At 34.8% G+C, this 23,629-nt stretch overlaps 2 protein-coding genes and 1 long non-coding RNA gene across 3 annotated transcripts; 2 read left to right on the top strand and 1 right to left on the bottom strand.

Moving 5' to 3' along the window:
• Positions 1–4,652: 4,652 nt before the first annotated feature.
• Positions 4,653–7,000, bottom strand: LOC127813511 (probable pectinesterase 68). Its single transcript, XM_052354512.1, has 5 exons — positions 6,705–7,000; positions 6,390–6,579; positions 6,080–6,286; positions 5,743–5,981; positions 4,653–4,810 (listed from the first exon to the last, which is right to left on the bottom strand). The coding sequence occupies exons 1-5, from the start codon at positions 6,950–6,952 to the stop codon at positions 4,654–4,656; spliced, it is 1,041 nt and encodes a 346-aa protein (XP_052210472.1). The 5' UTR covers positions 6,953–7,000; the 3' UTR covers position 4,653.
• Positions 7,001–17,048: 10,048 nt separating this feature from the next.
• Positions 17,049–20,694, top strand: LOC127812757 (uncharacterized). The gene is made up of 4 exons (XM_052353284.1): positions 17,049–18,826; positions 19,376–19,477; positions 19,749–19,848; positions 19,960–20,694. Exons 1-4 carry the CDS (start codon positions 17,049–17,051, stop codon positions 20,692–20,694), a joined length of 2,715 nt encoding a protein of 904 aa, XP_052209244.1.
• Positions 20,695–21,465: 771 nt separating this feature from the next.
• Positions 21,466–22,593, top strand: LOC127812457 (uncharacterized). The gene is made up of 4 exons (XR_008025920.1): positions 21,466–21,661; positions 21,738–21,827; positions 21,933–22,457; positions 22,535–22,593. It is a non-coding gene; the product is annotated as an uncharacterized LOC127812457 (long non-coding RNA).
• Positions 22,594–23,629: the final 1,036 nt, after the last annotated feature.

Below are 23,629 nucleotides of genomic sequence, written 5' to 3'. Positions count from 1 at the left end.
TTAATGTTAAATTAATAATCAAGTTAAGCTTTGTGTTAATCGAGTAACATGTTAACCTACTTGAGTAAATCTATTTGGTAATCGAGTGATTGTGATCAGGAAAGTTAGTTTTAACCAACTTTCAAAACATCACTCGAGTATTCAATTTTAGTATTGAGTATATCAATTTTTGTGCTTACTATTTATCAAGTAAGGAAATGATGAGTTGACTGACAAATTGTCATACTCGACTATCTTAATGGACAAGTAGAATACTACTTGTAAAGTATTAGACTAATCATATATTTCATATTCAATCGAGTATATATCTGTTGCACTCGAGTAATGTATTGAAAAATATTTCAATTGAGTGATTTGAGTTACAACTAAGTTATTGGTTGAGTGAATATACTTAGTAATCGAGTAAGAAACAGAATTGAAATAGCAAGCCTATGTACTTATATACTTAATTGATTGAAAGAAATTAATAATCGAGTATATCATCTTTTCATTTTGAGTGGTTCATATCATGTTGTCACCTTTGATGACTTAATCATCATGTGGTGTGTAATATTTAGTGTTTCTTTTAATCTTTCAACCTTTATCTTCAATAGAATATACCAAGATGCCATAAATAATAAATATACAGGGAAAGTAACTTTTGGCATGATAATCACACTCCTCTTGAGCAAAACTCAAGGATCCATTCAAAATGAAAGATATATTCCACACTCCCACTTGACACCTACTCAAAACAAACCTTGATTAAAATGAAAATAAGATGCATTGATGGCATATAGATGATGCCTCCAAATTGAAATGAAGGAACCAAAAGAGAAGAAGTAGATCCATCACAACTTGCTCACCCAAACAACCCATCCACATCAAGTTAAAGAGGTCCATATTTCCAACTAGCATCATCGAGCCAATCTCTTCATACTACAACTCAAGAAGATTCCAATCAATTCATCATAAGTAACTTTACAAAGCTAATATCTCAACGAGATGCTCTAAAGGCCAAGATGACAAGAATGGAAGACAAACTAGAAAAAATAGAGAAAACTGTTAAAAGACCAAGAAGGTTCAAGACCACAGCTCTAAAACTCAGACATTAGAAGACAACTATTAAAGATTAAACTAAAGAAAATCCAATGACTGAATCAACTGCACCTACTAAACCTGCTGCATCAATTGTGTCTGCTGGAACTAAAGGAGATCGAGAAGCCAATTAGGAATAGCATCTAGAATTAGAAATGAATTTGGATTGAGTCATTCTCTTGTAATATCTTTTAAATATGAACGATCCTTGTTTATCCTTAATTTGATGTGTCTCATTGACATGACTTTTTTTTATATGATGTGGCATCTTACATTGTGTAGATAATGGCTCCGCTTACTCTCAATTACTATAAAGGTTTAAAACAACAATTTTTAATAGTCGAGATACTAAATTTTGACATTTTGCACTTCATGAATAAAATGTTATATTTTTTAATTATTAAATGATCATCGTATATATTAAACTGAAAGAACATAAGGAAAAGAGAGGAACATAGAGAGAGAGAGAGAGAGAGAGAGATAGTGTGTGTGTGTGTGTGTGTGTAATGGTCATGTGGTCATTTTATTTTATTTTTTTAATAATAGGGAAGATAACTACGATTTACAAAATATAGGGGGGTAGCCTTTACAATTATAGTAAACCTTATGAGTAGTTATTGCAATTTTCTCTTCTATTTTATGGCTGAAATGAGATCATCTTAATTTTATGTGTTAATAACATTAACCTTAATAGTATTGTAAAAGTTTAAATGTGTCTTTAATTTAATCACATTCCATTTGTAATATCCCAAGTCAAAATAAGTAATATATCGTTAATGTGTGAAATATTCCATATTTCGTGATGTTAGAAAAGTCAAGTTCAAAAATCTAGAAGACAGTTTAATAAAATTTAAATAGTCGAATCAATAAGAAAATTTAAATAGCCGAATCAATGGAAGGGAGTACCTCAAAACGTAAATGTCTAAAGAAAAGGATATTTCATTTATGAGCGTCTCGAGAAAAAATTTATAACACTGAAAGAAATCAAAACGGAGATAATTTTTGGTATAGCTAAAATACAACCCATAAAATTGAAAGGTCAAGAGAGACATCCGGGAAATAAATAAAATCTAGAGAAGGCTTGAATTTTATAAGTAAAAAAAACCCTAAAGTGCTTTTGGATGGGAATTTTGAAATGATAGGACTAAGTATGATTTTTGGGCCTAAGTGTAATTTATGAATCTTGGCCAAAAGTGGTAAAACGAAACTTAGGGGATAAAATGTAAAAGAGAAAATTCAAAGGGTCATTATGAAATTTTTAGGAACTTAAGGGGTTGCATAGAAAGGCTTAAATGGAATTTAGAAAATTGAGATGGGCAAAGTGTAATTTTTCAAAAGACTAGCAATATGAACACTGCCAGCCACTGGCCGCCTCTCCCATTGCTGATTTCGCTCATGAATAGGTCTCTAACAAGTTGCAAGAGCTTCAGGGATAGGCCTAGGGCTATCATGGCTAGCCCTTGGATGAGAATCGGCCATGATGATGGCTGATTTGACCGTAAGGTCGCCGAAAAAAATCAAGATAATTTTGAGGCAAATCTTAGCTATATCAGGGCAATTCAAAGCCATTAAATGGCTGTAATAATGATAGGGGTCAAGGATTTGACAGGAATAGATGTTTTGTGGCCAAGAATTAGGTATAAATAGGGGGTAGAGATGGCCAAAAATATATAAGTTTAAACTAAAAAATTTGAGAGTTTGAGGAAGAAGGAGGATAAGGGGCTTTTGTGTCTTGGGTCAAAAGGATAATTTCAAGAGAATTTGAGTAAGGTTCGTCAAGGTGTAGGGGGTGATTCAAGCTTGGCCAAAAGTTGCAGCGGTTATTAGTATCGAGGCTTTAAGCGGCCGATCAAGGGTCTTTCGGTTGGTTTTTTAAGTAAAGGAGTGCACCATCGTGATCGGCTTGAAAATATCTTCAAGGTGGTGTGATCGGGGAAATTTTTCGATCGACGGCGGCGAGAGGCTCGCTTGAGAAAACAATCAGCACGTGTAGCACACATGCGGGTTTCACACACAGGGCATGCGCCAGGCGCGCAAGGTTTGGGTAATTTCTGAAATTAAATTTATTACTTTTTAAATATTATTTTATGAATTATAATGGTGGAAAAATTGAAAAAATATTTGATGAGGTATTTATTTTAGAATTATTGAGGAAAAAATAGGGAGAAAATAAGAAGAAATTATGAGAGAATTATGAAAAAATAGATATTGATACTCTTTTGAATAAATATGATGGTCAGGATACATTGAAACTCAAAATTGAATAATAGTACGATTATTGAGACTTGACACAAAAATCGAGATTGGACACGAGAACCGAGATATCCTGAGATACGTTCAAGGTAAATGTTCCCACATGAAACTTGGTTTATTGTATGTGATTCTATCCAAACTTAGCCTATCTTATAAATTAGCAGATTCGTATATGCAAGTACACTTCACAATCTGTTTGACATATTGACATGTCTTGATATGTACATATCATGTAGTTTGCATTTATATGTCATGATGATAAGATATATATATATATATATTCACGATGATATTATTGATCATGCATCGCATATATTTGAGAGTATGGACGAGCATTGTTGCTCTATCACGGGTGTTGTACAACACCTTAGTCTAGTAAGGAAATTATAAAATAGGGAATAACATTAAAGTGTGATTAATGCCTCGTCGGCTCAAACGAAAAGAATGAGGACATTTTGCATCTTGCATACATGCATGAAATATGAATTAGGTACCCTTACTTAGATGATTCAGTATCTAATTGGATTTTGTCCCTAAAATATTCAAACGTTTCAGATGAAGATGTAGCAGAAGCGAGCAGGGAATGAACAAGTAACGACACTTAGCAAGAGTGCATGTTGTAATGGCTATATATTTATGCAGTCTATGTATTTAAATTCTGCTATTTTGAATTCTGAACGTTTTGAAAGATGATTATATATAACTTTATTTATAGTTAATGTTAAATTTTAGGTTCGATTCTTGTCTTCCACTATCAATTAAGTACCTAGTCTAGTTTATATGATGTATGAATCTCATGCTAATTGGGTAGATAAAAATTGTGTTAGGTTGTGATTGTTAAAAAAAAATAAAGATCAAAATTTCTTAAGATATAATACGTCTTGAGAAGCGGGGTGTTACACTATTTTCTCATTACTCTCTTTTCTTTTTGTCATTTTCTTGAGGAGAAAATAATTCTTCACTTAATCCTTTAAATTTTGGAATCCTACGGAGAATCCATTTTGTTAATATTTTACGATTGTCTTTAATCCATTGAATAATTAATACTAACAACTACAATTATGTTCTTAAATAATTTTTGTAAATAAAATAAAGATGTCTCTAGTCCACATATCTAATCCAATTCTCGAGGTATATTACATTCTTTACAGACCCTTTAACACATGTTTGAATTTCTCATAATAATGCAAATCTAGTATTTTATTTTTCTTTTCTATAAATTTTTCTCGTAAAAGGAAAGAATTGAATAAAGAAGGAAACCAAAGAATGAATTAAATTACATGTAAAATGGAAAACAAAACATAAAGAGTACGTATGAACGAACTAAGCATCTTGGGGTAGAATCCAATGACGACCATTAACAAAACTCTTGACAAGGAAATGATGTGCTGATTCATAATCAAGCTCTCGAGCCCATGAAACTCCTCGCACTGCTGCTGCTCCTGGCCCCCAACAATTATACACTCCAAAAAACACCGTTCTATCCAAATAAATACACAAACATAGTTAAATTTCTGTCAAATTAACTAACAATTATAAAAAAAATTACTGTGTTATTTTAACTTATGCTCTAATAAAACTAAAGGGGTGACCTTCACCCCTTGTTATGCATTTGTAATTAAAAAGAAAAATTAAAATAAATGATCGCCATTAAAGAGTAAAATTTGGGGGTTTCCATTTAGTTTTTAAATTTTAAACAAATTTCAAATGAAGATAAGTTTTAATGTAATGATAAGATTGTTCTTATTCCATTATAACTTAAAAATGTCATATACTAATATTTTCTAAGAGTAATGCTATTTATGTAGACTGGAGATGGATCTCTAGTTTAAATGACATCTTTTCATTGGATAATAAAATTGTGTACAATAAATATTGACACTTGCATCTTTTTATTGTCTAATAAAAATATACCACTTAGATAGAAATGAATCTCCAGTCTAGATAAATAACATTATTTCTCTTTTAATTGTTATGTTTATTTTCTAAACAAAAAAATATATACAATATTTTGGGAAATTAAAAAAACACAAAATCTATCTTTTTTTTTAAAAAAAAATGCTTAATGTGGAATGAAAAAAAAAATTCATTTCAATTTTACGAATTCATTCTATGGTATTGAATGCAATTAATTTAAATTTTATCAAAATAGGTGAAATTTACAAATGTACTTCACAAAACTCGAACTCAAATAAACAAATTTTATTCATAAATTAATCTAAAACTTTAAATTTCTAAATGAAATTTTAATTATGAATTTATTTTAAACATAATTTTATAACATTTAATTAAATTTTATATATTAAATTATGTATATTTATTTACAAATAAGTTATATATAAAATTAATTTATAAATAAATTTCTATATTCCAAACATGCATGGTGTTCGTGCTGAAGGGAAGGGATGTTACTTGTTCTTGTTGCTGACGTGGTCCCAGTCATCCCAGCCACCGTGTGCGACCACGTCATCGAAGTAGGTGTAGGAGAATACAATCCTGGAGTACTGGCCCATGGCCCGGCCCACATACAATGGGCCGGTTCCGGTGACGCGGCAGCCGACGAAGGCGAATCCGGTCTTCTCCTCCGGCGATTTCCTGTCTTGCGCCGCTATCGAACCGAACCTCGTCGCTATGGAGTGCAGCTCACAGTCCTGAAGAAAAAGAAAAAGAATAAGAAGAAATTAATATAAATCAAGAATGAAATTAATGAAGAAAGAATGTTAATTGATTATTAATTACAGGTGCTGACTTTGTACATGGATCGGCCATTGCCGAAGATGAAGTCTATGGAGCCCTCGATGTAACACTCCTTGAAGTAATGGCGGCCGGCGTCGTCGCAGAGCGTGTCTTGGGCGCCGTAGAATCCGCAGCCGGAGAAGTAGGCTTTGTCGCCGGAAATCCGGAACGCCGCCGCCTGCCACCCTTGCATTCCTGGCATTGGCGCTGGCGCAGTGTTCTGAAACGACGACGGAATTCATTAACATGCGAAATGGAGAAGATAGATATATAGTAGTATTAGGAGGAAGAAGAGATTAATATTGGGGGGGCGGCGCCACCACCTTGAAGCTGATGTTTCTGGCGGAGAAGAAAGCGGCGTAGACTGTGACAGAGGCAGTTTGATAGGTGCGGAGCTGCTGGCCGTCCGGCCCGCGGTCGCTGGCTCGGTCGTGCCACTCGATCACCGTGGCATCCCGCCCCGCTCCCTGAAACGTGATGTACGGTTTCGACGCTGGCACCACCACCTTCTCTCTGCTCGATCCCCCGCCACCACCAGGTACGACCACGCATATATATATTGTTAATTCGAACAATGAGAAAAGACAGAATAACGAAATAACAAAGTCCATGTTTAGGTTAATTAGGTTACATCTTACATGTAATAGCCGGCGGCGATCTGGATGAGGACGTTCTGGCTGTTGTTTTGGGGGACGGAGTCGACGGCGGCCTGAACGGACTGGAAATCAGCGAAGCTGTCGACGTTGACGTCGACGGTGATGAGGCGGTGGCCGGAGGGTCGAACCCATTTGTGCTTAGAAGCTGAAGCTGAAGCTCTGAACAGTAGTAGTCCATGCAAGGAGAAAAGGAAGAAGGCAGCGAAGAGAGAGTACACGGAAGAAGCCATTAATAAAATAGCATTAATTAATTAGGTTCTGAGAGAGAGAATAATGTGTGGTTGGCGGAGGAGGGGATGATTCATCAGTACAAGGATATATATATATATATATAGAGAGAGAGAGAGAGAGAGAGAGAGAGAGAGTGCTGAAAGAATCTGGGTGAACAGAGAAGCATGGGTTCAATAATTGAAGAGTACATACATTCTTTCTTCCTCAGTCCTCAGGAACACAACTCCAACGGTCACATTTTTTTTCTGTCTTCCCTCGCTGGGATCATATCACATGCATGCCTCTAGGCCGCTAGCTAGCTAGCTGAACCGTGGAATGCTGGAGCCCCATTTTAACACCCAATTAATAAATTCTAAAAACAAAATAGAAAAATACTATTTCTATTATTATCTCATTATTACATTACATTAATTTAATTTATTTTTGCAAAATTAAATATCATTATTAAAAGAAATATATACATTATGATAATGTAGAAATAATTGGATTTTATTTTTTTAGCTGGAAAATATTATCCTCTATATTGGTACACTATCATTTAGGGTTTAGAATTAAGGAATTGTATCTTAAATGTCTTATGATTATATATATATATATATTATGTGAAGTCCAAAAATAAATAGCCACGCCTATATGTAACCTAAATAGATGAAACCCGAATAAAGACAAGATTATGCTTAAACTAATTAAAATAAATCCTGTACCCTAAAAGAGAAGTTAGAGAAATTTTTCTTGGAATCTTGAAAATTTTTGTAGGTGTAGCCTCCAAAAGTCAGAGGGAGTGGACCCCCTGCTTTGACGGCGGTGCCGGGGAATGAGGGTCATATATATATATATATATATAGCAGCATAATATACCCTTTTTATATTTCTTTCTTTCTTTTTTTTTTAAACATATTTTAGTAATATGACACAGTTAAAAATCTCACTCAAAGTGACACAGTTAAGGGCGCGTCAATTCAGCAACGGATTAAATTGTTTAAATTGAAATGACCAAACATATGTTAAAAAGCTTAACTGAATTGGCCTAATAAATTATCAAATCTCGCTCACCTTCTCCTGCGCCAGCACATGTTAGTATCACCAACACCCCGACTCAGGTTCACACGGGGTTCCACAACGCTTTCGCGTGTCCACGTGACACTACCCACGTGTCAAGAAAAATACTAGAAAACTCAACGAGTTTATCGATGGATTTATCGAAAGAGAGTAAAAAGATAATTTTATCCCCACTCCCTACTCTCTCCCTCCCCCTCCTATGGATTCTCCCCTACTCTGCGCGTCTCCCTTGCCTGGCCACCGTCGCGCCTCGCTATAGTCGCATCGATGATAGTCGCTGCATTGATTGTCGGCGAGGCGAGACGAGGCAGCGATGGCAAAGAGGCGAGGCCAGGCAACGACAGCGAGGCACGATAGAGAGGTAAGGTGACGGCCATGGCAGGGGAGACGAGCAGAGCAAGGGGGATAGTGGCTGGCTTTGCAAATTTGCAAAGTGGGCGGGGCAAAATCATCTTTTTGCCCTTTTTCTGTGAGTCGCTCGATAAGCCCGTCGGGCTCTGTAGAACGACTCATGTGCCAATGCCTTCGATAGACTCGGTCAAAATTATTCCCTCGAGACTCAATCAAAATTACCCTGCAAGACTCGGTCAAAGCCTTTTTCGAGATCTCATCAAACAAATCGAGTCATCATCATCTTTAGTGTCTGTCTCACTTTCCTCCTCTTCTTCAATCACCTGAGTTACTTGCCGCTTCGAAGTCAAAGCCGACGTTGAACTCGATTGTAATTGATGTTTTTTAATACATTGGGTCTTTTCCTACTTTGAGGCAGCTCCTCCTCCTCATCATCATACTCTTCATCAAATTGAAAATCATCATTTAACGGTGTCATATTTTGCTCATTCATGTTATTCTTCTTCTTTTGCATATACTCTCTAATATCTTGTTTTATTGATGGAAGATATTTTGGACAATCTTTAGTACTCTCCACAATCAATAAACACTACAAGTATACAATCAAGAAAATGTTTTCATTTTGAAAAATGCTATTTTTCTAAATCTGGAAGATTAACGCATTATAAGGAGAAATATAAGAAAATATTTTCATTTTGAAAACTATTTCCCGGTATTTTGATAACTAATATTCATTGTTGTTAAAATAATTTTTAATAAATTTTTCAAGAAATAATAGGTATATATTTTTGGAATGGTAAAATTGCTAAATTTTGAGTTTGTATTAAAATCAAAATTTTATTTTCTTATCATTATAGATTTTGATTTTTTAGATATTTTTATTGAATCTAAATGGGGATATTTTCTTATTTATATTTATGTATTAAAGTAAATAGAAGATAAAATATAAATAAAAAAAATATAAATATTTACTTAAACTAAAGAAATGTAAATATATGTTATAATGTATACCTGCTAAAACTGAGAAATAGAGAGGAATTGGGCTGCCTAGGTTTTAATTAAAACCTAAGTTTCATATAATTGGATGGTGTTTATTTAATTTGGAATATATGAAAATCAAAATACTTCATTGGATTTCAATGGTTATAATTTCTAAATATAAGTTGACTGAATAGATGATCTATATTTGCAGCTTGGCTTATAATTAAGATGGCGATGAGATAGATGCAATGCTTAAGCAACAGGGTTCTTGTTGCCAGACCAGATTGAAGGGGGTGGTTAGTAGCAACATAAGGAATCTGTTTTTAATTAATACATACATATAAATAAGAAAATTATTTAAGTAGATCCTTTTACAATAACTAATTATTACACAAGTCAATTAATTATATAGTTGTGATCATGTTATAGAAATGGTAAGAATATATATGATTAATTATTATTAATAGATGTAATATTTGCTTTTTCCCACACTTTCGATCATTGATATATGTGACAACCATATATAGGGTAGTTAGTGTATTTGAGCTTTAATTATGACGCACACTCTAAACATATTTAGTGGAAAATACAAAGTACAACAAGATATATATTTGACTAATACCATAAATAATAAATAAGATTTACCTTAATTATTTTAATTTTTAGTATTAACTAAGAAATCAATCAATCAATCAATCAATGAATACTTTATTCTCTTATAGCCAAGATTTATCTTATTTAGATAGAAAAAAAAGGCACAAATCAGTCAGTCAGTCAATCTATCTATCTATGTGGTTGTGTTGAAAAACATTAACCATGGCATGTATGTATAATTATCAAAGCAACACGTACGTCACAAATTGATAATTTGTTTAAATGCCATTCTGCTTTTTGGGCAAGAATCTTCCTAGGCACCGAATGGAATGGATGAACGTTCCTGGGTATAATTAAAATAATAAAAAATTTAAGTGTCTGAATAAAAGAAAATATATATACAGTATAAGAGACTAAAATATGTATGTACTTTGCCTAGGCACCGAATGCTGGTAAGATTTGTGTTTTCCAGAACATAAAATTATTCTAATCAAGCTTAATTGGCAAATTGAAATTTAGTGTACGGCCTTGATCCTAAATCATTAGATACTGAATTCAGTGTACTGGATGTCTCTTATGCCAAAACTTCCATCTATGCGTCTGATACCATGTGAATATTTAGAGAAGAAGATGATGATATGGAAGAGGAAGTCTCACGTTGCTGCAAAATCACTATTCTCAATATCAAATGAAGAATACAATACTCACGGCTCTCATAGTGCAGCTGCTAACTGATTTGTAACATGCAAGTGTTAACTAACTAATCATGCCTTAACTAACTACACTAAACTAATACAAGTACTTGAGAGATAAAACAAACACAAGCTAAACACAAAACTGAGTCAAGCTAGACTGCAGCAGCCATATTTGCCTTTACTTTCCTAGCATTGTGGATTATCCACGAACACTAACATGCAGGAACCAACCACTAATGCTCTAGTAGATACACAAAACAAAAAAAGAGAAAATGCCTATTAACATACAGGAAATACAAAACAAAGCAGCATCTGAAGAAACTCAAAAAAGGTTATGGAGGAGAGAGTATGTTGTTTCAATTATGATGAACAAAAGAAGCCTGATCTACAAGTTCCACAACTATTGCAATCAGCAGATAGAAACCCTCTGCTATACTAAATCATTCAAAACAGTGCACAATTACAAACTCATGCCATGTGATCCAATTTTGTCACATACAAGCTAACAATAGGGACCAATTGTCACAGAGATTCTACTGGAAGTGATCTAGAATGCAGTAGATGATCCAAAAATCACCTGTACAGTAAAACCTCTGTTGTACATTTTTTATGGGATTTGGCCAATTGTAGTGTTTTTCTATGATAGGAAAAACTATTTTCTTTTTGAGGGATGAAAGCAGAAATTTAGAGCACTTGAAGCAAAAAATACTTTTTAAGATAAAATTCCAAAAATCAAAAGTAATTCTTGCAAAAAACACTTTTCACAAAAAGAATTCTTGCAATAGCAAAAACAATTAATAGCAATTCCAAATAGACACTTGCGAGCTAGAACCAAGTCTATGGAGTCTTGGGAATGCAGTGAAAAAGGTGATTCTGAAATCAAATACTAACCTCGAAGTAAACAGAAACTGAATCAACTTCAACTCCAAGTGATGTGATCCAAGACCGAAATGTCTTAGAGGTTTCCATGGGCAGGGACCAATAGTTGTATCATGCACTAAAATTACAAAAAACACACAGGACCCAGTAAATCTTACAAGGAGAATGACCATCTGATCCTCATAAGACCATTCAACAATCATTTCACAGTACCTTTTTCTCAGACAACTCTCTCCCTTCTGCCAATTTCTTATGTTCTAAGTTTTCTTCTCTCTGATGCAATAGAAGGAATAGATGGATGAAAACTTAAAAATATGACTATAATTATTACGGAACACAGCTGTAATCATATTATCCAACTAAATTACAAGAATTAACTCGCTCATGGGTGTGAAAACTAATTTTGATTTTGATTCAGGATGTTGCTCTCTTATCAACTTAGACAGCAAAACAATTAAACACTAGCAGAAAAACTATTAAAGAAACTAAGAAATTGTAGAAGCTATGAATTATATTGAAGTTACAATTAGATTTCTTTTTGGGTTTTTAGGAGAAAGTGAGCAAGAAAAAAAACAGTGGCAAAAGAAAGAAACTAAATAATAGAAGTCAAGTGATGTATCTGCCTAAATCTAGAAAATGAAGATATTGAACAGGAAAAGATGATCAAGACAACCACGCTGCATTGATTTTGAAATACATGACTAAGAGGAACAACAAAATCAAGGAACACCGTAATTTGCACATTATCTTCCACATAAATATTGAATACCACGTACAATCAAACTTTTTTTTTTTTATATAATATGAGTTGAATCGAAATAACTTGTTTCAAAAAAGAATTGAACTCAACTTGGTCCATCAAAATAAATGGTCAAGCCGGAGGTGGGTCAGATCGACCTTACCATCCTGCCCATTTAACATATCCATGATAGGTTTACTAGAGTCCAAACACTATTGAAATACATAGAATTCATTTCAAATCTCATAGAGTCCTCGTATCTTCCCACATCCATATCAACCATAGACTCTTGGTAGTTAGTAGGATTAGCTAGATGATTATCGTCACCCACACGAAAAATTTTCAACTTCTTTCCACGTTGATGTAAATATAGGTACTTTTTAGCTAATCTAGATTTCGTATCAAACCTATAGAAAGGTTGTTCAATAAAAGGTTTTGCTATTATTTTTCATATTTTTTAACATGATAAATTATAATTGTAAAAGTAACATATCACATATATTAATAATTATCTTAACAATAACATTTTATATATATAAAAAGTTAAAGTTCATGTTTACCAATAATTTAATTGGTAAAAAAACAGTTCAATGTGCATAATATTTCGAATAGTAATACAAAATAATAATAATAACTAGAAAGTGAGAACAAAGATACACACTAAAATGAATTATAATTATAACAATATATATTACTTTTTCAAATTTAGTCAAAATGAGAGAAATATGTATGAAATTAGGCATCCTTGTTTCAGCAGCTTTGGAGTGGCCATTGGGCTCAAACTTGAGGGATTTTATTTTATTTGCAGCCATTAAATATTCAAAATATTTACTAAAGAGATTATAATTATTATGAAATAAAAATAACCCATCAATCATCGACAATATTTATTTTGAATTTCTATTAATAAATTACAAGAATACATCGCCACGTAATTAGAGAAAATTAGTTACCATATTGATTCCCATTTGTGAAGGAAACTTACTCATGCATAAGCATAAGAACACAATGTTATCTCCATATTTAAGAAACAAATATGAATTTACACATAATATTTTCTACATTTACTTATATACAAGTGATCATTATTGGTAGACTATGGCATAAGTTCAATCAACTTACTTCATTTATATATTAAAGGTGTGACCGTGCCATACACATACATGTTAAAAAAATACAATTTATATTGTTTCACTTAATTTTTTATTTTTTGATAATATTTAAATTAAGATATATTTGAGTGTTGTCAGGGGTGTTCAAATTCTAGATTAGATCGATACCTATCTAGTCCTTGGGCCCATTGTTGGCTGGAATTGGTTTTTGGTTAGGGATCAATCTAAGATCAAAAACCAATTAAGGTTATTTATTTATATATTTTAACTTATAATTTAAAATAATAAATAATTTAATTTATTAATAATATAAATATATTATTAAAAATTAAAATTTCCATTCCATCTCCTTCTTCTTTCATCTCCATCACTAATTAATTGACAACCTTCAGTGATGGATAGCCGAAATCTTCATCTTCATCTTCATCTATCTTATCTTGTTGTTGCTGTTGTTGTTGTCATTTGTAAGTTTGGATTGAGTAAGCACCCTTAGGTGTAGTGGTAAAATTGTATTTAAATTGCTTACAACCCTTATATTAAGCGATTTTAGGGTTCTGCCAGTGACGATGGTAGTTGTCGATGGAGTCGCAAGGAGGAAGAAATCATATACGTCTTTGGTCATCAGGTTTGCAATAGTCTTAAATGTTGATGAGATCTTGGCCGATTTTATCGATGAGATTGTCATCTTGGTGCATCGCCTTGGTGGGAAAAAGTAGGGTTCGAGAACTTAAGGTACAAGTATGGGCTAGATTGAGGTCGAGATGGCCTATTTCTGGTGGGATTGTTCGTGTTGAAGAGTTTTCGCCAATCTATGCATTGATAAAGTTTGTTGTCATGTTAGATTAAACATTGAATTAATAGGATGCAGTGCCTCAGGTTGTTGCCATGACAACTCTGGTTACTATGGATGAAGGTTTGAGTCAGACGTCTATTGTGTTTAGTTATCCATTTGTTTTGGATGTTAGCTTAGGGGCACTGGGTCATCGCGATTTAGTTGGTGATCACTACAGGAAAAAGTGTCATTGGCGGCGAAGTTTTACCGGCGGTTTTAATAACCGTCGGGAAAACAAGACAATTACCAGCGGTTTTTTGAACCGCCGGTGATGGGTCAAAATTACCGGCGGTTTTAAAACCGCCGGTAATGAGATACACATCTCCGGCGGTTTTAAAAAAACCGCCGGTGATTTTGAAACACAACCGGCGGTTTATCAAACCGCCGGTTGTGTGTAACCATCCTCGGCGGTTTTAAAACCGCCGGGGATAGGATTATATAAGCCCCCCCGCGCACCCAGCCCAATTCTCCCCCCGCGCGCACTCGGCCCAATTCGATCTCTTCCAAAAAACCCCCTGCAAACCCTAACATTCTATAGCTCGCGCCTCGCTGCCTCCCTCGATCGCCCTCGCTGCCTCCCTCGATCGCTCGCCTCACCTCGCCTCGCCCTCCCTCGATCACTCTCACTCGCTCTCGCCCTCGGCCTCGCCCTCCCTCGCTCACTATCACTCGCTCTCGCCCTCGGCCTCGCCCTCCCTCGCTCACTCTCACTCGCTGTCGCCCTCGGCCTCGCCCTCCCTCGCTCACTGATCAGTCGCACATGCAACCAGAGAAGTGTTGATTGGAATTGGGGTAAATTACAGTTCGATTGCTCCGCGATAGTTGTTCTTCCTTGATCAGGTTTGTCCCCAGCTTGTGTATAATGTATCTCTATCGTTTATTTATCTGTCTATACGTATGAATCTTGCGTGTTATCCCAGATCCTCTGTTTATCGGTTGAGATTTAGATGGCACGCAAATAATGTGAGAATAAAGGCAACAGACTAAATGCTGTACAAACTGCACGTTACCAAAATTTCTCAGTTGCAAGCGTTCAGCCCGAGATTAGAGGAGATTGCATATACGCACACACAATGGCTATATCTGAGATGGAGATCCGGTTTTGATTAATATCATGTTTATATATATATATGCAGTTGTTGAATTAAGCCAGTTGGTGTAGGTCTGATTTCTGATTGATTTGGTCCTTTAGTGAATGAAGATCTGGAGGTAGCATAGCATATTGGCTTATCAGGGTGAAGACCAATTTCACAAGGACTTTGCAAGCTGTCAGTTGAAATTACACTAGTATAAAGCCTACTAAAATTCACCAAAGTAGGAAAGAAGAAAATAAAATATAATCAGGATTCCTTAAAATATACCAGTTAGGGCCGTGTGTCTAATAATCTATGATCTGTATCCCAGAACAAACCTTTGATTGATGTTTGAACAATTGCTCTAGCTAGCAACTGGATGACTAGAATTGGCTATGACTATGCTAAATAACTGAAACTAGCTAGGCTGGAACCTCTTCAAAGTTAACTAACCTCAAGTCGGGATTTACCTATTCATGAGTTCTTCCGATCGAGTCCCAAAAGGCATTATTAGTTTTAGCATTGTTTGGCCCTGAGAGAGACAGTATAAGCTTGACATTTTTCCCAAGTTCCCATCGATAATTTCAGTGGATCATCAGTTTCCAGGACATGCATACACCACCAGCTGGGGGCACAGAAGCTAATTTAACCAATCTTTAGGCATGGTGACATACTGCTTGGACAATATTCAAGATGACAATAATGGGAAGGGAAAATATATATATAGGCCTAAAGCTGCTCTGCTATTAGGTTCCTTGAACCAATTTGGCGAAAGAAGTTAATTCCAGTTGTCAATTTGGAGCTTTAGTAAACATACAACTGATTTGTGTCAATTGTTTTATCCATGCTTATAATATTTAATTATAAGTATTAAAACTCCCATCCTCTAATAAATAGGGATAGTATTTTTAATTAGATAGATGCACAAATATTGTCTAGCCTCTCTTCTATATGGCTCGTTATTTTTGTCTAGATTAGTTTTAATAATTTTGTCTTGTGACTTCCAAAACATAATAGATTGACCTAATTAAGAATTAGCTCCACATAAGAGTGTTTTTTATAATTAGTTTCTTTTATAAAACTAATTTAAAAATGATAGGAACACTAATTATAAACTAGCTAGAATTTGGAGTTTGATGCCACTGTTTATAATGGCATTCAAAAATCACTTATTATATATAGTTGCCTACAATTACTCTATACAACTCACAGCCTTAAATATATATATCAGCGCCTCACCTAAACTTTTGGCCCCATATATATCTCTCATTACTACTCAATGCACATTAGCAGGCAATCCAAGTCTGTGTTTGTACCCGTCAACTGAATCAACTTTCTCGGCATTATGTGACCAATGATATATCTAATCAAAAAATTTCAAACAAGCTAGCTACTTAAATTTTTAAACATTTTAAAAAATTTAGTCCTTTTAAGAAACGTTATCATATTTATAAAGATCAAGATAAATTTATCCGAATGATTTGAAGACTATTTGTTAACAAAGGTCATTATTTTCAGCAAACAGTAATTAATGAATAAATTTAATTTATTTTCTGTTCAAATGGTCAAAACATGGAATTCTTTACTAATTTACCATTTTAAAAAATGACAACACCACCACCACTTGCAAAATAAATTATACTTGGTTGTATTTTGTTTCTCTTGTGATTGTATGACTATTACCGATTATATTAACTAAAACTTTAATATATTATAATCCCATTCTTAGAGCACCCTTTGAATCCTTATTCTTAGCAGGTTTGATATATAAATTATTCTAATGGAGCTGAATAAGAGTTGGATTAACATATCGAACAGGCTAGATCCTCGATACGAACAAGGAATTCAGGAGTTCATTCAGTTTGCCTATAGACATAAGTCTCCTGGGGCAAGCATATATTGTCCGTGTATTAAATGTGTTAACAGATATTTTCATAAACGAGATGTTGTGGAGGAACACCTCATTTTGAATGGGTTTGACACTAATTACATAATATGGACGATTCATGGAGAGTTATATGTGCCTCATCATAGTCGAGAAGAATTTCAAGATCAGGAATGTAATATTGGAGATGATATGGTGGGAATGATACATGATGCACATGGAGTTCCCATAAACAATGTTGGAAGTAGTGAAGAAGCTACGAGATTTTATGAATTGTTGGAGAAGGCAGAAACAGAGTTATGGCCTGGTTGTAAGAACTTTACGAAATTATCGTTTATTGTTCGTTTACAACACTTGAAGGTATTGGGTGGGTTGTCGGATAAAATATTTGATATGTTGCTTGAGTTGTTGAATGAGGCATTTCCAGAAGGAGTGTCATTGCCACGATCATATCGAGAGGCTAAGAAATTGAGTGAGGATTTAGGTTTTAAGTACTATAAGTACGATGCATGCCCTAACAATTGTATGCTCTTTTGGAAAGATGCATCAAAGTTGGACAGATGTACTTTTTGTGGGGAGTCAAGGTACAAAGAATACGAGGTGCACGTAGACGACGATATAACGAAGATGAAAAAAGTCGCTTCTAAACAAGTACGACACTTTCCTTTGATCTCGAGACTGCAAAGATTGTTTATGTCTAACAAAACAGCATCGTTAATGAGGTGGCATGAAGAAGGTAGAACAAAGGATGGTATAATGAGGCACCCTGCTGATTCATTGGCTTGGCAATCTTTTGATGAACAACATCCGAAATTCGCTGAAGATAGTCGCAATGTTAGACTTGGGTTGGCTTCTGATGGGTTTAATCCGTTTCGAACAATGACCATTAGCTATAGCATTTGGTCAGTTGTGTTAATGCCATATAATCTACCACCTTGGTTGTGTATGAAACAACCTTACTTCATCTTGTCTTTATTGATTGATGGACCTCGTGCACCAGGAGACAATATTGATGTGTTTCTGCAACCGTTGATTCAAGAGTTACAAGAATTATGGAGCGAGGGGATAGAAACTTATGATGCTTCAAGAAAAGAAATGTTTCACATGCATGCAGCATTGTTGTGGACGATTAATGATTTTCCTGCGTATGCTAATTTATCTGGATGGAGTACTCGAGGAAGAGTTGCTTATCCTTGTTGCATGAAAGAGACGGAGTCCAAATGGTTAAAACATGGTGGTAAGTTTTGTTATATGGGTCACCGTAGATTCTTGGAGGACACGAGTCATCATTTTCGGTTAGACAAGAAGAATTTTGATGGAACCATTGAGAACCGTGTTGCTCCTCCTCAGTTATCTGGCCACGATGTATTCAAAGATGTTGAATTTGTTAAGAAGATGTATGGAAATCGTGAGAATTCTGGCACTAGTGTTGGGAGAGGAATGGGTGGTTGGAAAAAACATAGTATATTCTTTGAGCTTCCATATTGGCAAGACAATTTGATCCGACATAATCTCGACGTCATGCACATTGAGAAAAATGTTTGTGACAACATAATTTGGACGTTATTAAATGTTTCAGGTAAAACAAAGGACAACTTGAAAGCACGTCTTGATTTGAAAGAACTAGGGATAAGAAAAAAGTTACATCCTGAAGATCGTTTGGGTGGGAAGAAGTATTTACCTCCTACATCTTTCACGTTGAATCGAGAACAAAAACATGTATTTTTAAAAGTATTGAAAAGTATAAAATCACCCGATGGATTCTCATCAAACATATCACGTCGTGTCCAACTCAAAGAACACACAATGAGTGGACTTAAGAGCCATGACAATCATGTTTTGATGCAACATTTGCTTCCATTGGCAATTAGGAGGGTGTTCAAGAGGAAGTATGTCAGTAAAACTTTGATTGAATTATGCAATTATTTTAAACAGTTGTGTTCTAAAAACATTACAGTAGACGAGTGTAACCAATTGAGGTCACGCATTATATTGGTGCTCTGTCACCTCGAGAAAATATTTCTATCGAGCTTCTTCAATATAATGGAGCATTTAGTTGTTCACCTGCCTGACGAAGTCCAAATTGCGGGACCGGTAATGTTTCGGTGGATGTATCCAGTCGAGAGGTATATTAAGCCATGATTTTTTTTTATTTGTGAATTTGTTTGTTCGTTTTTAAGTAAATATTGTGAATTTACTTGACAATGTAACTTATCATGTAGGTTCTTATTGACATTGAAAAAGTATGTAAGGACTAGAAGTCATCCAGAAGGATCTATTGCTGAAGGTTATTTGGCAGAAGAGTGTTTGACTTTTTGTGCAAGGTACTTGGATGATGTGGAAACAAAGTTTAATAGGCCGGTTCGAAATTATGAGGGTGCACATGGTCAACCTATCCCAAAAAAAGGGAAATTAGTCACATTGGATGAGATTTCATTGCAACAAGCCCATCGTTATGTGCTAGCAAATTATAGTACAATTTCGTCTTATCGAGAGTAAGATTATTATAACTTAATCTGGTTGATCAATTTTATTTCATAATAAAAAAAAATTATACTTTAATTTCATAATTCCTATCATTTGCATACAATGCAGGACACACTTACAATCCATTAGATTGGAAAGAAGAGGTGCTAGCAATCGTGAAATTACACAAAAACACCATGAAAACTTCCCATTATGGTTTCAAAAACATGTAAGTGATGTCTTAACATGCTGCCACCACACCCTAAACATCCATATCTAACCATCTTAGAATTTGCATATATTTATTTGCGTAACGAATTATAAACATGTTACAAAACAGGTTTATGAATTGCAAGTAAGTGGTCACAATGTACCCAATGAAGTGAAAACATTAGCTGCTGGGCCTCACTCATGGGCATGGAAGTATTCTGGGTACATCGTAAATGGATTCAAATTCCACACGAGGCGTCGAGAAAGGAGAAGAATGACTCAAAACAGTGGAGTATTACTAACTGCAAATACTGAAAGTTATGCTAGTTCAAAAGATAAACGTCCTATCAGTGGTGATGTTACCTTTTATGGAGTCCTAACAGATGTTGTTGAGATACGATACTCTAACGAATTCAAATTTGTTTTGTTTAAGTGTGATTGGGTTGACAATAACAGAGGGATGAAGGTTGACAGTTTGAATTTCATAACTGTAAATTTTAATTGTTTAATGTATCAAGAGAATAAACCAACAGACGAACCTTTTATACTTGCAACTCAAGCATCACAAGTGTGGTATGTGGCTGATCCTCTTGATGAAGAATGGCACGTTGTCATGAAGATGACACCTAGAGATTTGTATAACATGGGTAAAAGAAATGTGACAGGGAGTTGTGATGAGGAAGATGCTTTAATTAGTAATCATGTTGAAATCAACAATGATCAGTCCTTACATGCAGAGTTAGGAGAATCTGATGAAGACTACTCTTCTGGAGAATCTGATGAGGATGGTATGCTAGTTGATATATCAGATGACGACGACAATTCCATTCCTTATACTGCACATAGTGATGATAATGATTTCTAATATTGAAGTGGCATGTATATGTCTTCCTTGCATAATATTTAATGATGTGGTATGTATATATGTTTATGTTTTTAGCTTTTTATGTTTTGATTTGTTATTTTTGTTTAACCTAAATTGATATGCTAACAGATTGTTTTTTACATTCAAATCAATAATAGGCAATTACACTGATGGCACCTAAGAGGCAGACTCGTTGGCCAATTGGATTCATGTCACGTAGTACAGATTCACACCACAATGATTCACAATCAATTCCATCCCATCATCCAACCCCAAACCCAGTCCCGCCACATCCCCATCATCCTGAAGAGGACTTGATCCACTCACAATCCAACTCCCAAAACTCACATAGTCAGCAAGGTAAATACCAAAAATTTATATGAACGATAATAAATTATTATTCTTTCCTAATTCAATCTGAATTTATTGTGTTATTATGTTTTAGCAGGTACAAGCTCCATGTCATCTACTGCCAAGAAAGGAAGAGGAATATCAAGACAAATTTCAAAGTGGGGAAAGGAAAAGATTCATATTGAATTTGATGCTGAAGGACAACCAGTTGGGGAGATGGCAACTAAGTTGGAAACCCAACTAGGTGTGATGGTAAGGAGTATTGCTCCCCTTACATTTACTGATTGGAGATCACCAGGGATGGAACCATATAAGGAGTGCATCTGGCAAGAGGTCTTGGTGAGTAAATAACGTCTCTCTGATTCTTAGTTATTTGACTCTAAACTTTTATACTCTAATAAGGATATCATTGTAGGATAACACTGATGTACCTACAACATGGAGATCAATTTGCTTGCAACATGCTTCCAAGAAGTGGAGAGAATACAAAGCCACCTTGAAGAGGCATTATGATTGCCATGAGACAGATGAGGCTCGCCTGTCAAAAATACCGCCTGGGGTGGACCCAGAACAGTGGAAGGTTCTTGTGGAGTATTGGGGATGTGAGCAAGCACAGGTATGTATGATTTATGTATGGGTGGATATATCAGATGGATTCTCTATGCCTAGTTCTAATATCATATTACAAGTAGGAACGTAGTGTGACAAATCGTGCCAATCGAGATAAGCAAAAGATGGGTCACACCAGCGGTAGGCGATCACATCCTCAGGTTAGACACCAGGTAAGAATAGAATGGATATTAGTTATATATATTTATTGATAATTTAATTAGTAATGCCTAAACTTTAAACATTTAATATATTTCATATCTTATATATGTTTTTAGATGACTATTGAAAGTGGAGATGAGCCAGATAGAATCAAGCTCTTTAGAAAGACACACACCAAAAAGAGCGGAGAGATAGTAGACTCTACATCTTCATATATAATTGTATGTATTTTTAAAATTTGAAAGTTGTAGATATATTTTGTTTCTTTTACTTGTCGACTGATGTAACTAACTTGTGAAATGTTTCTTGAGGAACAAATGGATGAAAGGTTGTCACAAATACCCACAGATGAACAAACCCCAGATTCGGTAGAAGATGTCTTTACTCAAATACTAGGCAAAGATGGGCATGGCAGGGTAAGGATGGGAGGACTTGGAACATGCCCAACTAAGGTTAGACAAAGACAACAGTATCAAGTGCCTCAAGAGCAATATGACCAAATGCGTGCGCAAATTACTGCCGAGCTAGAAGAAAAATTTCAAGTTCAAATCCAAAGTCAAGTTCAAATGCAAGTTCGTGCAATACTTGAGGCAATGGGACATATACCACCAGCTCCAGACAATACACCACAACCGAGACAGGTATGTCGTTCATTAGTGCATTTGATTTAAAATTACATGTTTACTATATATATTAACTAAACTATTTTGAAATATAGCCATCTTCATATGCTAGTGCTTCTGCCACACATGCAAGCACACCATCACCCGAAGCTGAATGCGCAGGATTATCGATACCAGAATGTGATCATCATTTAGAGGTAATTCGCTACCAAATAGTTAATATACTTCAAAATCAAATGCACTATTGATCTTGCCCAATTCCTTGCAAAAACCAAGCCTGCCACTATTAAAACCCATTAACTTTAATCATGCTTTGATAATCTGTGCTTGTGGAAATTTGGTAATTTTGATTTGTTTATTTGGCAATTGGATTTCACTTTCGTTTTGGTTTGGATGGAGGGGCTGAAGAACACACTTTTAGTTTTCTGCATTAATGTGATGCTGTTTATGTTTTGCACTTTTCTTTTTGGACTGGTCATTGAAGTGGCGATTTTACCAATTTACATGGATTTGGAAGTTCAAAATTAGACTATATTAAGTTAACTTTTAAATAGTACTTATATTTTTTAAATATAATAAATGCATGTATTTAAACACCCACAAGTTCTGTTTATGTTTTCTTCACAAGGATTAACTCACACATTTATTTTTAGAAGTCAGGGACAATTTAACACTTTTGAATGAAATTTCAAATTAACCAATGTATTTGGTTTTAGTTTTACCAGTTCATGAAAAAACAAGTTCTGTTTATGTTAATTTGAATGAAATTTCAAATTAACCTATTGACTAGGTTGCTTTGGGTGGAGGGTTAGTCTTGTAATCCTTTGCTCGGCTCTAGTGAGCTAGCGTTAGTCTTTGCATCTGTGCTTGGTGCATGCTCTCTTCCGGGGCAATCTTCTTCTTGGTGGTTGTCAATGCTTTGGTCTTCATTTACTAAAAAATGAACACAAAATGATATAATTTTTTTAAAATTTTAATTTAATGTACAACAAAGATAGAGAACATGGCAAGAGTACTTGATTTTGAAGGAGTAGAGAGTGAGGACAAAGCAAACTGAGCGTGTCAATGTGTTGGGTGTAGCCATTGCCAATGCTTTTGTGCAGAAAAAGAAGTGGATTTTGATTTCTGCCTAACCCTAATCCTAACCAAGCAATTGTAACAGTTGCAACGTTGGATTGATCTAGTTTACC

This window comes from Diospyros lotus, chromosome 11 (assembly GCF_014633365.1).
Source record: "Diospyros lotus cultivar Yz01 chromosome 11, ASM1463336v1, whole genome shotgun sequence".
Classification (NCBI taxonomy): Eukaryota; Viridiplantae; Streptophyta; class Magnoliopsida; order Ericales; family Ebenaceae; genus Diospyros; species Diospyros lotus.
The sequence above is the reverse complement of the archived record's forward strand: the minus strand, read 5'-3'. Positions and strand labels throughout refer to the sequence as shown.

Bases quoted from the DNA above. Each gene is read 5' to 3' on its own strand.
- LOC127813511 (XM_052354512.1), bottom strand. From the start codon at position 6,952: ATGGCTTCTTCCGTGTACTCTCTCTTCGCTGCCTTCTTCCTTTTCTCC. The intron at 6,287-6,389 runs GTGGTGGCGCCG...TCGTCGTTTCAG, and splicing joins CCAGAAACATCAGCTTCAAG to AACACTGCGCCAGCGCCAAT. The intron at 4,811-5,742 runs GTAACATCCCTT...TTATTTGGATAG, and splicing joins CACGTCAGCAACAAGAACAA to AACGGTGTTTTTTGGAGTGT.
- LOC127812757 (XM_052353284.1), top strand. From the start codon at position 17,049: ATGGAGCTGAATAAGAGTTGGATTAACATATCGAACAGGCTAGATCCT. The intron at 18,827-19,375 runs GTATTTACCTCC...CTTATCATGTAG, and splicing joins GATCGTTTGGGTGGGAAGAA to GTTCTTATTGACATTGAAAA. The intron at 19,478-19,748 runs GTACTTGGATGA...CATACAATGCAG, and splicing joins TGTTTGACTTTTTGTGCAAG to GACACACTTACAATCCATTA.